We start from the raw sequence: 21,784 nt of genomic DNA on the forward strand, positions 1-21,784 counted from the left end.
CACAAAGCAAGCGGAAGTTTCCCAGTGTGAACCACAAGGGAAGGTCCCTGGTCCCTGGTCCCTGGCTCCTAGGGGGATCCTCCCCTTCTAACTCCTCCAGCATGTATTTTCTGTACCATCATCTGGTCCTTATTGTTATCTGCCTTGTATCGTGGATTATGCTTTTAAGTGTAGACATGTTGCTGCCTCCTCTTCTAGGTGGTAACCAGAGGTTGTAGACTCATGCCTTGTGGATCAAAGTTGCTAAATGTGATGCTGGGGGAACCATTTCTGGAATGTGTGTCTGCCTTTAAATAAAAACACCCCATCCTGCTGGCCAAGGAAAACCTGACTAAGATCTGCCATCTGGGGACTTCCGCAATGTGCCCAAGGGAGAGGGAATGTCTCTTGGCTTTTGCCTTCCCCCAATAGCAGCTGGTAGGCATTTATTTACTGTGAATTTGCTGCCTGGACCTCTTACGTCTTCTGTCCTGGCCCAGCCAATGAGTAGATGTGTCTCAGACCTCAGAAGTTCAACAACTGCCCCAAAGTTTCTGCCTTCAGACAGAAGCTTCAACAAAAACTTTTTGTAAGGTTATGGTTCAAGTCCCCCAACTGACTACTTGACACTATTGCAAAACTTCAGCCTCAGAAGAATGCAATAAAAGGGTGGTGCCCCTCTAGACATGGCTTGCTCCACCCTGATGTTCCATGAGTGTTTTTCTCATAATTCTTGGAATCTCAGGTGGCTGAGGGAGAGGCCTCAGGGATACGGAAAATCAAGGGTGATTTGGGGTGAGGAATCTTTCGAAGTTGAAACTCCTTGTTTACAGTCCATTTCTTTTTGAACACCAGAGGGCGATACATCTACACTGAATAGCCAGTCTGCCTTGCTTCAGGACTGAAATCCTGGGAACTAATGACAATTTTTTTTTTTTTTAATGTGAGAACAAATGCTGAACTGAGTATTTGTTCATTTGACTATTTTGCTTAGACCTCTGATAAAGTCACAGAGAAGGCTTTTGAGCTGATTACTGGATGTCCAAACCCTGGGACCTGGGGCAGGAAGATCCTCAGAAGGGTGCTGGGCAGGGTTGCTGCTTCCCTTGCGGACAAGCACTTGTTGCTCACACTCTCACTCCATCCAGAGATTGTCTAGTTCTGGTCAGTTTTGTGGGAGGATTTAGACTGTGTCGTAGGTAAGAGCTACCTTGTATAGAGACCCAGCTTGTCACTTCTGGGCTAGTTTCTGGAGCAACACAGAAAACTGTACAGGGCATTGAAGAGTCTGGAAGGAGCAGGACTAGAGAGCAGTTGGGGAGGCTTGGGAGGCTTGCCCATGGGAGTGGTGGTGAGGGTCCTGGGAAAGAGTGACTGGGTCAACATCTAGAGAAGGGCTTGTCTCTGGAGCTCTGAGGTCTGAAAGGAGAGCCCAATTTGGACAGGTGCCCGCCTAGGTGGCAGGAGGGAAGAAACACCACATCAGTGCTCATCTAACCTTGCATGTCTGGAAGCCATGAATGTGTGTATGCAACTGCAGAAAAATCTGCACCCAATTAATGACTCATTCAGAAAGGGATTTGTCCACTTTCACCCCTTGGGAGAGGCTAAGCTTTAGTCATTCATTTCTGATCACCTTCCAATGGCACTCAGCAGAGACCAAGACTGTTCCTTAGCAATGGCATGTTTTGTCTGGTATGTTGTCAATAGCAAAGTAGCATTTACTATATAAGATACAAGAAGGTCTTATAGACCAAAAGTTGTGATAATGGGTTGGCTGCAATTTAGTGGGCCAGCTGAAAGAGAAAACCTTGACAAAATGAGGGAAGAATGTATATCTAAAATAGAAGGCACAAGGTAATTGTCATTATTCAGATGAATAAGATGAAATGTACCAATGAGAAGATCCACTTTGGACACTAGAAATTGGTGCAAAAATCTTGGTGCAGTGGACCCAGAAGTCACAGAGGACTGCTCTGCTTCCCAGGCCTGTGACCACCGCAGGGACTGTTTGGCCATGTACACCGATAAGAAAAGTATCTCTTTGTCATTTACAATTATATTGTTCAATACAGCCTTTTTACTTAAGGATATAAAACAACAGAATTTGGAAGTAGGGCACTGAGATTTTACTTCAGTTCCAGCTTTTTGCCCCTCATCATTGATGTTCATGCTTGGGGAAGTCACATGACCACACTTAGCCTGTTATCTCTTTCTAAAAATGAGCATTGAGTATCAAATAATGTAATGACCAGTGAAAATACTTAGGAAATTACCAAGGATATAAGTGCAGTTACTGGTCTCTAGAGGGCGTCCTTAGCAATTCCTTCTCTCAAATATATGTCTGTTCCCTGGGCTGGGTGAGGCTTCACTTGAAAGGCGGCTTCATTAGAGTTAAGATAAAGATATATCTTAAGGTCAGTACTATTATTAAAATACCACTTAAATGCTAAACAAATAGGAATGAAAACTATTTTGCTTTCCAAGTACTGTTTTCATAGGCTGTTTAGCTACATTCAGATGACAATTTACAGAACAATCACTTTGTATTGGAAACCCTGTTGAAAAGGACTTTTGCCTTGAGCAAAAATTTTTGCATTCTACCTTTTTTAGCTAATTAACATAAGAAACATCAGGGATCTAGAAGGGAGGGGGATGGGGGGATGAGTTAGCCTGGTGATGGGTATTAAAGAGGGCACCGTACTGAATGGAGCACTGGGTGTTAAATGCAAACAATGAATTATGGAACACTACATCAAACACTAATGATGTAATGTATGGTGATTAACATAATAAAATTTAAAACAACAACAACAACAAAAACAAAAACAGAAACCTACCAAAAAAAAATCTATCAGGGAACAAGTATTAGTAAGAACAAGGATCAAGGACATTTTGTCAAAGAAAACTTTGAATGTTTTCTTTGAAATGTTGACATTTCAAAATGTCAAAGACATTTTGTCAAAGAAACACTTCTGTTGGACCTGAAGCCTCCTTGGTTATTACAGAAATGGCTTACTGTAAGTAAGTGACAAGGTGTTTAAATTTCACACTGTGAAATACATATTGCATTTCCTGATCAGGGGACAAGACTTGGTCAATTTTTTTTTTCAGTAACACAGGTCTCAGATTCAGAGCTTTATTTACCTAGATACTGTCCTTGACACAGAACTACAAGGTAGACCTCATTAATGAATGTGCTCATGGTAGTTCCTTGTTTGTCATTATTCCAACAATTTTTTTTTCTTGAGCTTTAACACATACACCATCTGACTCAGTCACAGATTGATAAGCAAGGGAATATCGCAGGCAGGAGTCCCCTGCAATTAGACTGTAAGTGTCTGAAACAAAACTCTGAAGTGAGAGAGAGCTTAGACTGTGGAACAGCCAACCAGTTTCAAAGCCTGGGTCTACTGCTTACTAGTTGGCGATCTTGGACAATTCATTTAACCTCTCCTCTCCTCTCTAAAATAATTCTACACTCCTTGGTAAAATAAGGATATGAAAGTACCACCTTATACTTTTGTAGGATTTCAATGAGATAATCTAGTTAATGTGTTAGTTACTACCATCATCATCACCATCACCACTGCCTCTGAACCTCACAACCTCCACTATAGTGCTCTGCACTGTGTGACAACAGGGGAGCAATTTCCCTTTGTTGTACAACTGACTCTACCTACTGATGAATTATAGATTTCAGATGAAATCTACCAGGATTGCCCATTCAAATTCTTAAAGCACTTCCAGTGTATTCTGTTCTTATTTTAGGGGGCAGGAAGAGAGTAACTTCTTAACAATTGCCCAAACCCCAACCCTAGAAGACAATCATTAGATCTATGTTTATAAAAGTTCCTGGCATAATCTTGCCCACATTGTACTGGACTTTGATAAAAGGTTTGAGAAATAGAAAGGTTTATATTTCATTACTGTTTTACAGAGAAGACAGGCTTATAGTGACTTGCCCAAAGTCTAAGAAACAGGAATGTTGTTTTTGGATAGTCTTTCTTAAGTTAAATTATGCAAAGTCAAATTCTGTTTTGTGTTTAATAACACAGATACAGTTATCTTTAGTAAATGTTTTCTTAGGAAACCCAGGCAACAAAAAATTCCTCCACAGAGCTGCTTGGTTGGCAGACTGTTTCTATGTTACTTAACTGAGGAGTCTCTGTCCGTAAGATCTGGTGAATAAGTGAAGTTATGAACAGTGGCTCTCAACCTGGGCAGCTATTTAGAACCACCTAGAGCCCTAAAAATGCCTGAGCTTAGCCCCACTCTGAGATTTTACTTCAGGATAACTCAGAGATTTTGCTTTGGGATAATCTGGTAGGGCCTAGGCATCAGAATTCTTAAAATCTTTCTAAGCAATTCTAGAAAGAGTTCCCATTTAGTTCTTCCTCTTCAGCCTTCTATGATTCTATGTTCTACATATATATAGATTTAGCACATTAAAATGCCATCCCCTTTGTAACTTCTCTTTAAAAGGGACATTTTTTAACTTTGGAAAATTATGAAACATGATAGGAATTAAACAATTTGTTCTTCTAAAACATATATAAACACTTGATTTTACAAAAGAAATGCCAGGATTGTTCTGTGGTTATGTCTGAGATACCACTGGTGTGGTAGCCAATGGCCTCTTCATTTTACACAATCAAGCCATCACCTGTCTTTTTCCAGAATGGAGCTTGCCCAAAAGACTCTTCCCATTGAAATTTACAGAATGGTAGCCTGAATTCCAAACATTGTAATAATAACACAATGTAGAGAGGTAATAAAAATAGTAAAACGATACTGATAATACTGAATAGGATTTGTTGGTGCTATATGTCCTTGCACATTGCATGTTCAAAAATGAATGATAGCTGCACTTGCCAAGATATGAAATTTAAATGAGACTGTTTAGTCTAATTTTCATGACTGATAGATTATTTTGGTTGAATATCCAAATTCATCTGGTACCTGCTACAGATTCTGTGCTGATGTACTAGTCATTTCTTATAATAACCCTAACCCTATGCAGTAATAGAGACAGGTACATAAAAGATCTCTAGGAGCACCTAAGGGAATGGTGAAGACTTCATAAATAGAAAACACAGGGAAAACTGGCATGTAAACTACTCCCTCCTCACCACATACGATTCTCTCTCCAATTTTCTACCTCCCAGAGAGGCCACTTTTGTTCAATCTTGGAATATCTTCTAAGCTCTCCTCTTTAAACTTGAATGATTCAATTGGCAATGCTTTTTTTTTTTAAACTTTTTATTGTTATGTTAATCACCATACATTACATCATTAGTTCTTGATGTAGTGTTCCATGATTCATTGTTTGTGCATAACACCCAGTGCTCCACACAGAACGTGCCCTCCTTAATACCCATCACCAGGTTAACCCATCCCCCTACCCTCCTCCCCTCTAGAACCCTCAGTTTGTTTTTCAGAGTCCATAGTCTCTCATGGTTCGTCTCCCTCTCCGACTTACTCCCCTTCATTCTTCCTCTCTTGCTATCTTCTTCTTTTTCTTTTTTCTTAACATATCTTGCATTATTTGTTTCAGAAGTACAGATCTGTGATTCAACAGTCTTGCACAATTCACAGCGCTCACCATAGCACATACCCTACCCAATGTCTATCACCCAGCCACCCCATCCCTCCCACCCCCCACCACTCAGCAACACTCAGTTTGTTTCCTGAGATTAAGAATTCCTCATATCAGTGAGGTCATATGATACATGTCTTTCTCTGATTGACTTATTTCACTCAGCATAACACCCTCCAGTTCCATCCACATCGTTCCAAATGGAAAGATCCCATTCCTTTTGATGGCTGCATAATATTCAATTGTGTATATATACCACATCTTCCTTATCCATTCATCTGTCAATGGACATCTTGGCTCTTTCCACAGTTTGGCTATTGTGGACATTGCTGCTATAAACATTGGGGTGCACGTACCCCTTCGGATCCCTACATTTGTATCTTTGTGGTAAATACCCAGTAGTGCATTTGCTGGATCCAATTGGCAATGCTTTTACAATACACTTAGTGCATTGTGCATTGAGGAATTGTGTGCTTGCCATGACTTATTTCCTTTTACAAACATCACTTGAAATTCACTGCTTCTAGAAAGTCTCACCTGGTTAAGTGGAATGTGATCCCATTAATCTCTGGCTATATCTTTAGATGATATATCAGAAGCCATATATGCATAGGCATGTGCTGATATCCTATGTATGAGAGCACACATCTGCATATTTCTTTTATTTCTCCAATTTAAGCCCCCCAGGACAGGTATGTTCAATGGAAAATATTCTAACTGCTTAGAATACATTTTGCTTCTACTAGCAACCCTTCATCTAGTTCTTTTCAGATGTCTGCTTGGTTATTTTTGTTCAGGAAAGCTTTGCCTGAGCTCTGTTACACTGATATACATGGTCTTGTAACATCTCTCCAAAGTCTCATTTATATACTTATTTGAGTGATCGTTTGATTAATACCTGCCTTTCTTGGTAGGTTGCAACTCTGTGACCACAAACCCAGAGTTTACATTTGATTTTGTTTACCAGTATATTTCTAGCATTTAGCCCAGTGCCTGGACCTAGTAGGTGACTAATTGCTGACTGACTGAATAAGAAACTGTGCTTTCTCTTTGAAACACAATTACAGTTCTACTTCCACATAGGAGTTTTGAAATACTTAAACAATTTTCGAACTCATGACTTATGCAATACATTAAAAGATTAAAAAGTAATGATTACGAAGATTTAAGAAGTGGTTCATTATATAAAAATAAGGAATTTTACTAAAAATATTAAACTGAATTTGAAACAGAAGCTGTAATTTTTAAAAACAGTCACCCATAATTTCATATTATTATAGCAACTATTTTCATTTCATCAAAGGATGTTGCCCTTAAGCTAATATTATTTTCATTCTAAATGTCTTTAGCTCCCCTCCCCCACCCACTTCTCTGCATGATGTTAGGCTGCTTCCTAAACTCTGGCTAGAAATCAGGATCTGTGGGAAATAGCTTTGTATTCCTTTGCATCTAAAAAAAACCCCAATGCTATCTAGAGACAAGATTGCTCTGAGAGGCTCACACAAAATAACCCTAGCTTGCTACCCGTTGTGCTAAGCAGCACACCCTAAATTCTGCCTTCAGTCTCAGGAACCAGACGCCATTGTGCCAAATTCAGAGTAACACCTATCTCATTGGATTTAAGATTTTTTCAGTTATCTTACTCAAAATCATAAGAATTGTCCTTTCATGTGACTTTTTGTTGCATATGAAAGTTAGGACATTTTTTTTTTTAAAGATTTTATTTATTTGAGAGAGAGAGAGAGAGCACATGAGAGAGGGGAGGGTCGAGGGAGAAGCAGACTCCCCGCCAAGCCGGGAACCCAATGTAGGACTTGATCCCAGGGCTCCAGGATCATGACCTGAGCTGAAGGCAATCGCTTAACCAACTGAGCCACCCAGGCATCCTAGGACATTGTTTTAACCAGAGGTTCCTTCATTCTTAAAACCACTGCATTTACTACCATGACTCAGTGCCTCTTGACCAAGATTCAAGTAAAATGTTCAGATATGAAAATTAATTAATGATTAATTAATTAATGATTAATGTAATGAGCAATTAAAGTCTCCTCCTTATTAATGTTACATGGTCTTTCCAGTGTTTTTTTAATTGTTCAAGTATCATTGTCATACGTTATATTAGTTTCAGATGTACAACATAACGAATTAACAATTATATACATTATGAAATGGTCATCATGGTAAGTGTAGTTATCATCTGTCACCATAGATGTCATTACAATATTATTGACTATATTTCCTATGCTATAATTTTCATCCTGTGACTTATTTTACAATTGGAAGTTTGTACCCTTTAATCCCCTTTACCTATTTCACTGAACTCCCCACCCCTTTGGCAACCATCAGTTTGTTCTTTGTATTTATGAGTCTGTTTTAGTTTTGTTTTTTAGATTCCACATATAAGTGAAATCATATGGTATTTGTCTTTCTCTGACTTATTTCACTTAACATAATACCCTTTAGGTCCATCTATGTTGTCATGAATGGCAAGATTTCATTACTTTTTTATGGCTGAGTAATATTCCATTCATATCTTCCTTATCCATTCATCTACTGATGAACACTTAAGTTGCTTCCATATCTTGGTTATTGTAAATAATGCTGCAGTAAACATGGGGTGCATCTTTTTGAATTAGTGTTTTCATTTTCTTTGAGTAAATACCCAGAAGTAGAATAACTAGATTGTATAGTACTTCTAGTTTTAATTTTTTGAGGAAACTGTATTGTTTTCCATAGTGACTGTATCAATTTACATTCCCACCAACAGTGCACATGGGTTCCCTTCTTTCTACATCCTCATCAACACTTTATTTCTGCATATTCTCTTAATTGGCAGTTCTGATGGAAACCTGGAGGCAGTTCCATAGTAGCATTTGGTTGATCCAAGCACCAGTTGACTAATGATCAACAGTAAATGTAGCATATATTTTGGTATCACCTGGTGCCTTGTAATGGCAACCTTTACTGTCATGCATGTTTTATTCTCTCTTTGTTATGTTTTCCAGAGGGATAACGAATTGGCTGATAGAGTAACAAATGAAAAGTAATCTGACTCCACTGACCTGCTTACCCTGGATCAGAACAATGGAAAGGAGTAGCCTTTTGCTTTGAAACAGTGGAACAGGTACGGAATTGCTCCTTTCATTGTTGCCTTCCTTTATTTCTTTGCACATTTATTTCTAGACCAGTTAAAAACAGCAAATTGCTCCTGTTTTGAGAACACTGAATTGGAGTTATAGGAACAGGTACTGTGGGTTATTTGTAACATTTACAGGTTTTCCCATCTTCAAGTTGCTATTTATATAAGTGCCAAAGTAATGAGTAATTATGCTAGGGAGAATTATTACTTTTAAACATAGGATTAGCTTTTGGATGTGTGCTTAGCTTTAAGATACAATGTTATTTGGATAAGGAAATTTTGCTTCACTAAATAGATTTCAGTGGAGGAATCACAGAAGCAATAAAATGGTAAAGCATGTTGGTTTCCCCAATGACAGCCATTGCAAGTGTTTTTGCTGTGTTTAATGATCTAATTTCCCTCGCCCACATTCATTTTCTGAGTCTTGAAGAAAACCTTACAAGAACGGTATAGTTTGATTTTTTTCATTTTTGAGAATTCACATAATAGAAATAGGTAGTCTTTTTTTTTTTTTGCTTTGAAAGGAACATTTTATGTCAAGATGAAAAATTTAAGTATTTGTAAGACTCCTGGAATTAGAATCTTTAAATAAGTGTTTATTTTGAATTGGATGTCCATCATCATCGGGCTGCTGAAACTTCTTTCACTTATATCTGTTACCAAAAGACAGGTGAGCTATAGATGTTTTAGTAGTGACTGTATAGTTGTCAGTGCTTTAAGAAATGATATTAATGACATTGTAATGTACCAAAAAGTAATTTATGTTCAGAAGATTAAGTATCCTATACTGGATGATCAAAATTAAATTACTAATAATTTTGCATGACAACATTTTTTTTCTCCATTGGATGGCTTATAGATGAGGGACTATGAATAAATAATAAAGACTTGAATTTTACATAGGAATATTAGAATTCAAAAGGCTACAGAAAAAGAATTCATAAAGATTATATTTTATATAAGGAATTAAAAAAGAGTATGGCTCCATTATTTAGTATTTAGTTTAAGGTTATTTAAGGAGAGTTTTTAGAAGGCATTTTGACTATTACTCTGTAATTAGTATGTTCTCAGGGCACATATCTATTTTTATATACTAAAATGACTAAAAATTTCAATGTATTACACCATTGAATTTGAAACTAAATGTCATCTACATCAATAATGTATGAAGAGTCAGGTTTCTTTTATCAGTAAGGAGGACAGAAAAGGAAGCACATTGTTGGTGTTTGATGTATAGAGAGCAATTCTACAGTTTTCTGGTCCCTTTATGTTTCAGTCTGTAGAATCAGCCAACAACTAACCACACTGACCAACTATTGACCAACTATCTTTATCTTGTGTTCCAATGGTGATATAAAAGGGCTTTTTTTTTTTTTTTGTCTTTAACAGACTTTATCTGTTTGAAAGGAAATCTTTTGGGAATAGAGCAAAGAAGGTGAAACAGTAATTTCCAAATTCTTTGTAACAACTTACTCTGCATATTGTTCAATCCACACCATAAAGCAAGTCAGCTACTGGATTTTATTCAGCAGGAATGGATTACAGTGTGATTGGATTTCTAAAAGAGATGATTTGAAAAAATACATAAACCAAAGTAATAGCAAGCTACCTACCATGTTTTCCTGGGTGTGAGTTTCTATGTCTGAAGCTATTTGAGAGATGGAATCTGCCTTCCTTTTTTCCATCGGGAAGAGGAATGTGTAGAGGTATGGCCAGGGGGTAGGGAAAGATAAGTCCTAGGCAGTTTCCATGACTATTCTGTGGAAAGGATTGAGGGTAGCCCCCCAACTGAGCCCATCTTTCTTGTTCTATACCTGGATAACTTTGAAGGGGGCACCTTGGGAAAAAAAATTTCCAGTCACAATGTGAGAATGTCCTCCCTCTTCTTTCAGCCCCCAGGCCCAAAGTCTTCTTTTCTTTTGATTTATGCAAATAAATGATCAAGAGAGTCACTGGCTACCACATCTATGCAGATCCAAGATTAGGTTTAGATACAAGGGCTGTAAGAGAAATATGTGCCAAGTTCTACAGAAATAAGTGGTTGTATTATCAGTCCAGATTTCATCTTTTCTGTGAAGTTCTCCCTAACATACCCATTCAAGTTAACCACTCAGTTTTGATTTAATTACCCAACAGACATTTATCATACACCTAACACATCCTAGGCACAATGTTGGGCTTCTGGTGGCACAAAACAGAATCCCTGCCCTCCAGAAAATTCCTTCTTGCTCTATCCTCAGTATGTGTTTAACCTCTAAACACTAGTTTCATTATTGGCTTATAGTTTTGTATCTCATATTAGTCTGAAATCTCCCAGAAGACTTGGCCTGCATTGCAGGCTTTGAATAAATAACTGAATTTTCTGCTGTGGGTATTACCATAATCTGTTTAGCAGATTATCTTCAGTAACGTGTAAATCCTTTTCCTGGATTAGTGATAGCAAGATCCGAGTAGGAAGGAATCAAAGCTGGTCATGGAGCATGATGCTCAAAACTGTGGAAACTGTGCATGTCTGAGACTTGTTAAAATTGATTTTAGGACATCTGTTGATTTATGGGAGCCATGATATCTCTTACTTCAAGAAATAGATGAAGAGTGAATATATTTTTTCCCCTCAAATTGAAACTGTTTCTTTGGAATGCTGAATATAGAGATAAATAGATAAAGCAAAGATAACTATTTGCCATACTTCCATTTCTTCTTAGTTCTCCTGAATAACTCTCCATGAACTTTCGTTATGAAAGTGCCTTAACCCAGATTTATCGCTGCTCCTTTTATCTGTACTAGTCATGTCTACACAATACACCTGAATGAATTTGTTTGAATATCTTAGTATATCATTGTTATTTCCCCAAAGTAGTCATTTCCAAGTACCAGGAAGCTACACTCAACTTAAGGATAAGTAGATGCAATAATGTAAGATTAGCCTGGCTTGGAAGTGCTTGGGGAACCACTGGTGGTCTTTAATTGAAAGAGTACATGACACTTAGGAGTTCTGGTTAACAAAGACCAAAACCTAGCTAAAATATGTTCAAAAGAAAAAAAACTGGTGTAAATTTGTGTATGGGGAGGAATTTTATTGGCTAAATCCAAGGAAAAGTTGATTGACAAGCTGTGGGAGGGGAAGAGTTGCAAGTGCACCTCTGAAAAAACTGGAACCAGGAGACTGAACTCTACTGGGTCTCTCTCCCATCTTTCAGCCACAGCTCCTCTTCTATGGATCAGTTTCAAACTCTCTCATTTCAGGCCAGCCAATAATACCTAAATTTTACATTTTACTGGTTTTACCATCTGTAGGATTGTTCTGTATATAAAAAAATGCTAGGGAAGGACTCTTATTGGTCTGCCTTGGTACCTACTCTTGCTCTCCTCAACTGAGATCAAGTAAGACTGAGGCAGCTGACAGGAAAGGCATATGTTGCAACAGGAACCTGAGCATTCCCCAGAAAAAGGAGAGCTAATAGGCTAATAGTAAAGTTGTCTGCTACAAGGATCTATGGCCCAAATTTCCCAAAAGGCATTTGTTAAGCTAGCTTATATAACACCTAACTCCATATCTTACAGTCCTAAAATTTGAATCATTATGTTGATATATTCTTAGTTTGTGACTCGGGATCTTGCTAACCAGTAACATCTTAAAATCTCAGAGAGACTGTGGCCCTATTCCTTGTCCACAAAGCCACACAGAAATCCCTATCTTCCAAACTCCACTCATTTGTGGCATTTAGTATGACTTGTGAGAAACTGGCTGGTTGCCTCCATTCCTGGGAACCATAGGTGGATGTATGGTGCAGGGCATCAGTATCTTGAACACTTGTGTGTGTGGTGGCAGTAGGACAGAGGGGACAGGGAAGGAAGTAGGGAGAGTGTCAGTTTTTCAGGCACGTCTTCCTTCAATTGTGAATAATCAGCTGGGCTGTGGTTTCAAAATGGGGCTCACCTGTAGGACTGGAACACATAGATGAATGGCATACCCCAGGCCCTGAATTGCTTACTCCCTAGGGGAGTTGTGATGGGTAGGCAAGAAAGGTAAGTTAGAGCAGTAATGAGTGTTAAGTGCCACAATTTACTGAATGGCTGCTATTAGAGCCATGCACATTAGAGTTTGTTTTGTGGCAGGCAAAATCAGATTCCTTCTCTTCTTATCCTTGTGTGAATCAGGAATTTGGGACTGGGGTCCTTCTGGCCTCCAGGGACACTACTTTCACAGGAGGCTGATTGAGGGAGGGACAGTGAAGCCATGCCATAAAATAAGCCCTTGTCCTTGGCATCTTTAGGCAAGATTTTTGCCTGGGTCTGACTTTTTTCAGTACTCTTCAAAGCTTTGCTTTTTTTCCCCCAAGAAGATAAAGGCGCACAAAAATACTTTGGAATTCCTCATATTGTTGCTGTTTATTGAATTCCTTAGGACCACAAACACAGTACCACACTGGGTCCTCAGGGACTTCTAAGGCCATCCTGACCCACCAGTCGACATCTGGGGGCTCTGCTCTTGCTTATGTTGGTTTGGTTATTAGCCTGGTGAGAACAGAGTTGGGAGATCAGCTCCATTCGGCCCCATCCACCACTGGGATGTGCCCATCCAGTTCAGCTGCTGCCACCGTTGTCACCAGGGATTCCCTGTGTTGAACATGAGTGTCTCTCTAAAGACATCCTAAGCCATCCTAAAACCAATAGAATCAAAGTAAAATGGAAGATTATTTCCAGTGCTAGCTAAATTTGGAAAATATATATAAAAGGAGCTGTTCAAATTCTGGCAAAAAAGAATCTACATATGCTGACCTGTGAGGAGTCATTTTCAACAATTCTGAATTAGCTGGGTATTTATTTAACATTTCACTTCTATTTAACCATGTGGACAAAGCCATATTCCATTTACATTACTGCCTGTAGCCTTTAACACCCTGACAAGAAGCTCTACTTTTGGCTCTCCTAAACCCTTTCCCCTCTCCTTTTGTGGCTGACATAAAAATGTACTTCAGATTGTCATTTACAAAAGGTTAAAGATAAACTATCTTTCTCTTCAGAGAGTGGGACCCAGTATGCATAACCTTCATAGCTATTTCCCCTCTTTGCTTTTGCAGTCTGAGAAAATGGCATGTAACATACCTAACCAAAGACAGCGGACTTTGTCTACATCTGGAGAAGCTCTATATGAAATTCTTGGTCTGCATAAGGGAGCATCAAATGAAGAAATTAAGAAAACCTACAGGTACAGAGAAAGTTCAATGATGACATTGTTGTGCTACTAGTGATAGTTATTTTGTGATAGGCAAGTGCCCCCAATTAAAGACATAAGCTTCTTGCCAAGACCAAGTAATTAGAGTTTTGAACTTCATGTTCCCTGTTCCACAACATAGGCAGTTAGGAATAAACAAGTATGACACTGACTTTCTAAAAGAATGCTCTCATGATTTTGGGCCTTAGGAAAAGGAAGCCTGTGTTCTAGGCCTGCAATGTCAGAGAAAGAAAGACACAGATCGCTGAGAATGACCAGGAGTTTTAATTTAACTTAAATGATATAGCATCATGGAATCTGGTAGAGGGATTTTAAAAAAGGAGGGAGGGGCTCTCACAATTGCTATATTATATGCTATGCTTTTCAAGTCTTCAATTTTGATTTTTCATATCTGATCTAGTTCCAAGTTAGCTATTTTTGGGAAAAACTCAAATACATTTTTCTTTAGAGCTCCAAGCAGTTAAAAAAATATTGAGCAGAAAATAACTTACTTATTGTAGAAAATTTGAAACTGCTCAAAATGAAGAAATAACATTTATCCATAATTTTATCTCCAGCATTTGTTTCCTTTTAGTCTTTTTTTCTGTCTAGATAAGACATTTTAAAATCAAATTGGATTTGCCGATACCCTCTATCTTTTTAACAAGGTTCTATCATGAAAATATCTTGGTATTATTAAATATTGATTTTTTAATGATGCAGCTTATATCTATTCTGTAATATAATCACTTTATGAGCAATTTAAAGTTTAAGTTCTTTTAATTTCCCCCTATACTTAATATTCCTGTACACAAATCATGATGCATATTTTCAAGTATTTCATTATTTTCTTTTTAAAGATTATTCATTTGTTTATTTATTTATTTATTTAGAGCGTGCGAGCAGGGAGGGGGAGGAGGAGCTGAGGGAGAGGGAGAGTGAGAATCCCAAGCAGACTCCCTGCTGATGGCAGAGCCCACACAGGGCTGCTCACAACCCTGAGATCATGACCTGAGTCAAAATCAAAAATTGGACACTCAACCAACTAAGCCCCCCAAGCGCCCCTCATTTTCTTATTGAGGCATAAAGCTGTGCCTTTAGAGGAAAAATTAAATCAAAATATAAATGAAACTTTCAGATTTTAGTTGTTTACTTCTTGATTTGACCTTGAATTAGGTTTTAAAACTTAGAGTATATATATATATTTTGACATATGGCAGTTTAGAATTAAGAAGACAAATTTGTTAGTAATTTCCTTTATGGATTTTGTTTTATCTGTCATGTTTAAAAAGCTACTCTTGATTACAATATTATAAAAATATTAACCCATATCTTCTTCCAGTACATTTATAACTTATTTTCATATTAAATCTTTGATCCATTTGGAGTTTATTTTGATGTAAGAAATGAAGGTAAGATTCTAGATTTATTTTTCCCCAAATCACTAGCCTACAAACATTTATTGACTTCTCCATTTCTATCTACTGATGGGAAATTCACTGGCTTTGGATTAGAAACTTCACCATGATGTGGTAAAGCATGGGATCTGAAATGCCTTCAAGAAGCACGTGAAGAATAAATGACAGAGGTGAAATTTGTCATTTGGATCCAAATAGTTCTGTGAAAATGGTCAAGGAGCTTGATCTAAAGTCACTATTAATCTTTTAATTTATATTTCAGTTAAGGTTCTGGGGACAGAAAGTCTTTGCTGTTTCATTGCTCCCCAGAGTTATTTAGGCATATGCCTGGGAGCTGCTCAACCTTCTGTGTGTAGGTACCCTTGGCTGAAAGTTACTAAACTCGACACTTAAGGCTTCAGGCTTAGATACTGTGCTGGAAATGGGGGTTTGGAATCAAAGTAATTGCATTGCAAGTTTACTCTACCTATAAAGATGCTTCCCAAAATGAGAAAAAAAAGTGGTATCTAACTACCTTGTAAGCTTTAAAATCCACTTTACAAATGTGACTTTTAATTGCCTCAATTAATTTTGTAAGCTAAAATTTCAGGTCATATCCTAATTAAGGCACTAATTATGCTGAGTTGTTTGCAAGTTTAATAATTACAACCTAAAATCTTTTCATGTAATCAGTGTCTTGCTATTAATTTTGTTTTAATGTCATACAAATATCATTTTTTTCAGCTGATTAGGGTGCTAGTATGCTGCCAAAAGCATCTACTTCTATCTAAATTACACATTTGTATTCTGCAAGTTATTCAAAATATATGAACAGGCTGAAAATCCACTGAGGACATTATTCTTATATTCAGAGATCTGAATCAAAGCAGTCACAATATAGTGAAATTAAACGTCAATGAAATTTAATAAAATTACAAGTTGTTGAATCCATACTCTACTTGACCAATGTTGTAATCCTTGGTTGTGCTCTTGAAAGCAAGGCTGAATTAGATTTCTTCTTTTACATTTTATTTTTATTTTTGAACAGCTAATATATTCACCTGATTAAAATGAGAACATGCAAACACATATACAAAAAAAGTTTCCCTCCTACGTCATATTCCCCAATTTTCCTCCTCAGGGAAGGCAATTTTTTGTGTACCTTCCAGAGAGATTTTAGGCCTGTATAAGCTTATATAGAGACCTTCTGATCTGAGCAAAATGGTGTAGACTTGTTTCTCTCTGCCCCTTCCTGTCAAGCATGACTAAAAGCCTTGGAAATAACACGAGAGACAACTAAAGAAGAATGCTAAAAGGTAGAAAGAGGAAGATGAATTAGTTAGGGGCCAGAGGACCAAGGGAACAACACAGTGGCAAGGGCATGTTATGATTCTCCATCCAAGAGAATGTAACCCAGGCCCAGCCTTTCCTGACGCCCAGTCTAGCAAGAGAAGGCAGCCAGATAGCCTTATTCTTCCTCCGAACTGAGCAAGAGTCCTGCCACCAACTCTAGACAAGCCCAGAAGAATAGCAAGGAGAACCAACTGAATGTTCCCCTAACAGTAACCTACCAGGGAACTTTCCCACCAGTCTGAGACTCCTCTCTCCCACCCAGACTCTACCTGACAGGGGAGATTAGCAAGTGGGATTCTTCCACAACAATCCCCCAGCCCAAAAAGTGCTTTTTTGTCTCTGTAGCCTGGAGATTTCCTTCCTCCACATAATGGCACCAAGCCACTCAACCTGGGAACCTCCTTTTACTTTCTCAGCTAGTACCAACAAGTACCAGTGGGGCCTCAGAAAAGGAGACAAAGAAGACAAACACAGTACCATCAAGTCTCTGAAAATTAGACTGTCATTGGAGCCACAGCCCACAAAAGTAGGCTATAACCAATATGCTAAATCTAAACAGAGTAAATACCTGTTAAAATAAAAAATTTAAGTAGGACCCAGAGTCTCCTAATAGCCAAAATGCCCAGATACAATTAAAATCACTTATCATACAAAAAAACAACAAGCAAGAAAATTGCAACTTGAGTGACAAAAGATAATCCTTTGAGTCTCACACTGAGATGAACCAGACACTAGAATTATCTGACAAGTAATTATCATAAGAAAAATTCAACAAACAATTACAAATTCTTTTGAAACAAGTGAAAAAATAGAAAATCTCAGCAGAGAAATAGGAATTACAAAACAGAACCAATAGAAATTATAGGACTGAAAAATAACAGAAATAATAAAAATACCTTGAAGAACTCAATAGTAGAGTGCAACTGACAGGATAGAATCAGTGAAGTTGAGGACAGATCCATAGAATTAACCCAATCTGAACAAAAGAGAGAAAATAAACTGAAAACAAACAAACAGAGCCTCAGGAACCTATAAGATCATAACAAAAGAGTAGAACTGGTGTCCTAGAAGGGGAGAAAGAGAGTGGGCCTGAAAGAGTATTCAAAGAAATAATGACTGTAAATTTCCCAAATATAACAAAACATATAAATTCACAGATCAGGCAGCTAAGTGAATTCCAAAAAGGATAAATCCAAAGAAATCCATGCCCAGACACATCATAATTATATTTCTGAAAACTAAAGACAAAGAAAATATCTTGAAAGCAGCCAGAGAGAAACAAGACATTACCTATAGAGGGATACCAGTTTAAAAGACAACAGATTTTTCATCTGAAACAACAGAGGCCAGAAGTAGCACACCATTTTTCAAGAAAGAAAAGAAAGAAAATTACTGTCAACTGCAAATTCTGTATCTGTTGAAACTATACCTAGGGAATTAAGGGAAAATAAAAAAATTCCCACATGAAGGAAAACTAAAAGATTTTGTCACTTAGCCAGATTTACTCTTAAAGAATGGCTAAAGAACATTTTACAAAAGAAATAATAAAGGAAGGAATCTTACATCATTAAGGAAGGAAGAAAGAACAATGGAAAATGCAGAAATATGGGTAAATACAATATACTATCATCTTCATGAATTTTCTGAATTATATATGACAATTGGTACAAAAATTCTAACACCATCTGATACTCAAGACAATGATATTTAAAAGTAGAGAGGACAAGAAAACCTAAATGAAAAGTTTCTGTACTTAGATTGGTAAAACACTGATATCAGTAGACTGTGATAACTTCTGACTTCTTTAATACATCAGATATCTTGCTTGTTTAATAGGGACAGGTATTCATTAAATAGATTGTACAAGCAGCTTTCATTGAAGTTTAGAAGATAAGACTTATCAACATGTTTCAGTTGTTCTGGTGATGTGATGCTTCAGGTCTCCTTTATCTTCTGCAGAATAAATTCAGTTGTTCGCTTCCAAATAAGCACAAAAAAAAAAAAAGAAAAAGAAAAAGAAAACTATACAAACTAATACACTCCAAAACACTACAATAAAGCTCTTCAGCCCTGGGAGATTTCTGGGAGGCCCTAGCCACCAAACTTCCAAGTATGCCATGAATTGCCCGAACTTCTAGCCCTGACTGTGATGGTTCAAAGATGGCATCCCTATCATAGCCCTACAACAATGCTACCTGATTCTGTGTTCTCCTTGGTAACTTGAATGAGGCAAATAAATAATAAATAAATGCATGCACTTTAGGTATGTCATTAGACCCTTCTTTTCTTGATATTGACTGGCACATAAAAATCCTTCACTCCAAACCCAGTAGATTGTTGATCTATACCTCATGCGGCTGCCTACTTATAATGAAGCCAAGAAGGCTGATCAGAGCATGTAGCATGTAGTATGTCTAGAGTCTCTTAGAATCCTAATGGCTTTATAACAACAAGTCTAGTTCATTATTCAACAAATATTTATTGAGTACTGTTTTAGGCACTGAGAAAATTGCATTGAACAAAAGAGATGAAATCCCTATATTCCTGAAGCCTATATTCTGGGCTGGGGGAGCAGGGAGGCTTAATAATAAATAAAATATACAGTCTATCAGATATTGGTAAGTGCTGTGGAGAAAAGCAAAGCAGGTAGGAGGTTGGGGAGTGCTAGGTGTTACATATTCTCTTTAAGGTGTTCCATGTTGATTTTAACACTAAAATCTCTCAGTTGCAGTGAATTTTAAGTATAAAGTAGCAGCAGTTAGGAGTAGAGGGTATGAAGTCAGAAAGACCTGGATTCAAACCTCTTCTCTTAGCCTCATTTTCTTCATAAGTAAAATGCAGTCAAATGCAGAAAACAGTACTGACTTCAGAGGGTTGCTAAGGATTAAAAGAGATGATACATGTAAAGTGTTTAGCCAAGTTCTGGCACACTGTTACTGGGTACCACAAAGAATACATAAGGCAGCAGAGAAAGAGGCCTATAGAATGGCATTCTTCAAAGTTGGCTGGGGCATAGGTGTAAGAAGACTCTCCAAGAAATGTGTGTGTATGCATTCATGCACATGTATATGTGAGAGTGAGTGTGTGTGTGTGTGTGTGTGATTGTATGTATAGATTCTGTGACATTTAAATTCTGTTGAATACATTTAAAATAATGTTACAACTGTTTTATTTTAACATGCCAATGTCTGTAATATGCTGAAAATTACATCCTTTGCATCTGTTTTATCTTACAAAAAAATTTAGATGCCAAGTTAAAAATGTTGACAGGACAATTTCTCAAATTTATTTTAAGGAACATATAAGCAAAAAATTAGAATCTAATTGATAGAGAGAGGGAGGGTGGGAAAGAGAGAGAGAGAAGGAAACCTAAACATCATACCCAAAATGATTACAAGGAGCCATTTAGGGTGATTTGGGAGAGAAGGCCTATGGGGGGGGCCTTCCCTGCAGCCCTTTATATGTTCCATAACTCACTGTGCTGTTCAATCAGAGCATGAAATCCTCACAGGTTGTAATTCCCTCTTCTTTTCTGCCTTTCCCATTCCATCAAGTCCCTCAGGGCAGGCATTATGTTTTGTCTTCCATTGCACTTCCATTAGTCCTAGCTAATATTTACCAAATTCAAAAATGAATTGGTCAACAAATAGATTTTGCCTGTGGGTATATGTCCGTTTCTCCATACTTATATTCTCAGCTTCTTCAGGACCTTTTCTCAAATGTTTTGTCACTTAGCTGAACAGGAAGTCATTCAGTGACCCAGTGAAGAAAGGGACAGCTCAGCAAGGAAAGACCATAGTTTCAGATTGGGACACAGTACATTTTTTTAGGGCTGTGAGACCTTCAAATAAAATGTAGTTAGGGGATAAGGAAAGGAAAACTCCACGAAAATAGAGCCAGTTATGTAATATAGAAAATGTGTCTTGAGTATTCAAAATCTCATATGCAACTTAAATGTTAGTTTTTATTTACACTGATGTGTACATTTTTTAATTTAGATAGAAACAAAATTAAGATGCCAAAAAGGGAAGCCAACTGGTTTTCCTAGCATTTTGGGTATAAGAGCCTAACAAAATGCTGGCCTACTAGATGAGAAATGAGACAAATATCTAGCCCTTCTTTAGCTCTTCAGAAAACCACAAAATCAGAGTGAACTAGTTTTGTACATTAGCATCTGGGTTTCTGTGCCTCATGAATGAACTTGTCGACGAGGTACCAGATATCCTTTCACAGGGTATCAGGGACTTGATTTTTCTACTTCATTCAATTTCACATGGAACTTTCTGGAAATCATCCTCCTCTGAAGAGGTGAGTTTGCTCAGAGTAGACCAACATGAGGCAAATGCTATTTTCACAAGAAGCAGGAAAGAGTGTCATTTCCATAGTGATCTGTGGCAACCCCAATCTGTGGTGCTTTTACCCATCTTTATTAGCAATTATAGGTCATAACAGAGGCTGCTTATGAATAAAGTGTAAATGTCAGGGGAATGCATAACTAATAGAAGAATTGTAAATATTTACAAGGCAAAGTGATGATTCAAGCTCACAAGATAAATTGAAATTAATCTCTATCAGTACTAATTTGTTTCCTGAATTCTAAAACCTTCCACTAAAAAGAAGATTATATGAGGCTATGTCAGAGTTATCTTTCAGGTCAGTGGCATAACCTCCCTTGTCCGATGGCAAATCTACTTGGTCCTCTTAGTTCTTCACACAACTTCATTTTTTTCCTGGGCACTAGAATCATTATGATCAATGAATTTTTTTCCCACTCACTCATTCACTCAATGTCTATTTAGTTTTGGATACTTATTTATATTATACTGTGAGAAATGAATATACATATCTATGTATCTATGTCTATCTATATACATGTAATTTGTACCACTTAAAGGGCTCACCTTATAGAGTTAGATTTAGTAAGGTTGAAAGATACATATAGAAAGACAAGCAAAATAAGGGAGACTGTGGTGAGTGGAATAGATTGACTTGAGCATAGAATTCATATTAATCATTTAAATGAAAGTGAACGCTTCATTCCATCACTCATTCCTGTCCTAGAAACTATGCTAGTTTCTATTAAGAAATTAGTTCTGACA

General features: G+C 37.4%; 1 protein-coding gene across 2 annotated transcripts in view; it reads left to right on the plus strand.

The window, feature by feature from the left end:
* Positions 1–21,784, plus strand: part of DNAJC5B (DnaJ heat shock protein family (Hsp40) member C5 beta) — an 86,000-nt gene that overhangs the window by 12,324 nt on the left and 51,892 nt on the right. For both annotated transcript variants that reach the window (XM_025870651.2, XM_025870652.2), the window contains 2 exons: positions 8,584–8,702; positions 13,802–13,929. In XM_025870651.2, the coding sequence (XP_025726436.1) occupies positions 13,811–13,929 (119 nt within the window). In that variant the 5' untranslated portion in view covers positions 8,584–8,702; positions 13,802–13,810. The remainder of the gene's footprint in view (positions 1–8,583; positions 8,703–13,801; positions 13,930–21,784) is intronic.

Source organism: Callorhinus ursinus, unplaced genomic scaffold (assembly GCF_003265705.2).
Source record: "Callorhinus ursinus isolate GAN/ISIS: 27379988/994484 unplaced genomic scaffold, GSC_fseal_2.0 scaffold5, whole genome shotgun sequence".
Classification (NCBI taxonomy): Eukaryota; Metazoa; Chordata; class Mammalia; order Carnivora; family Otariidae; genus Callorhinus; species Callorhinus ursinus.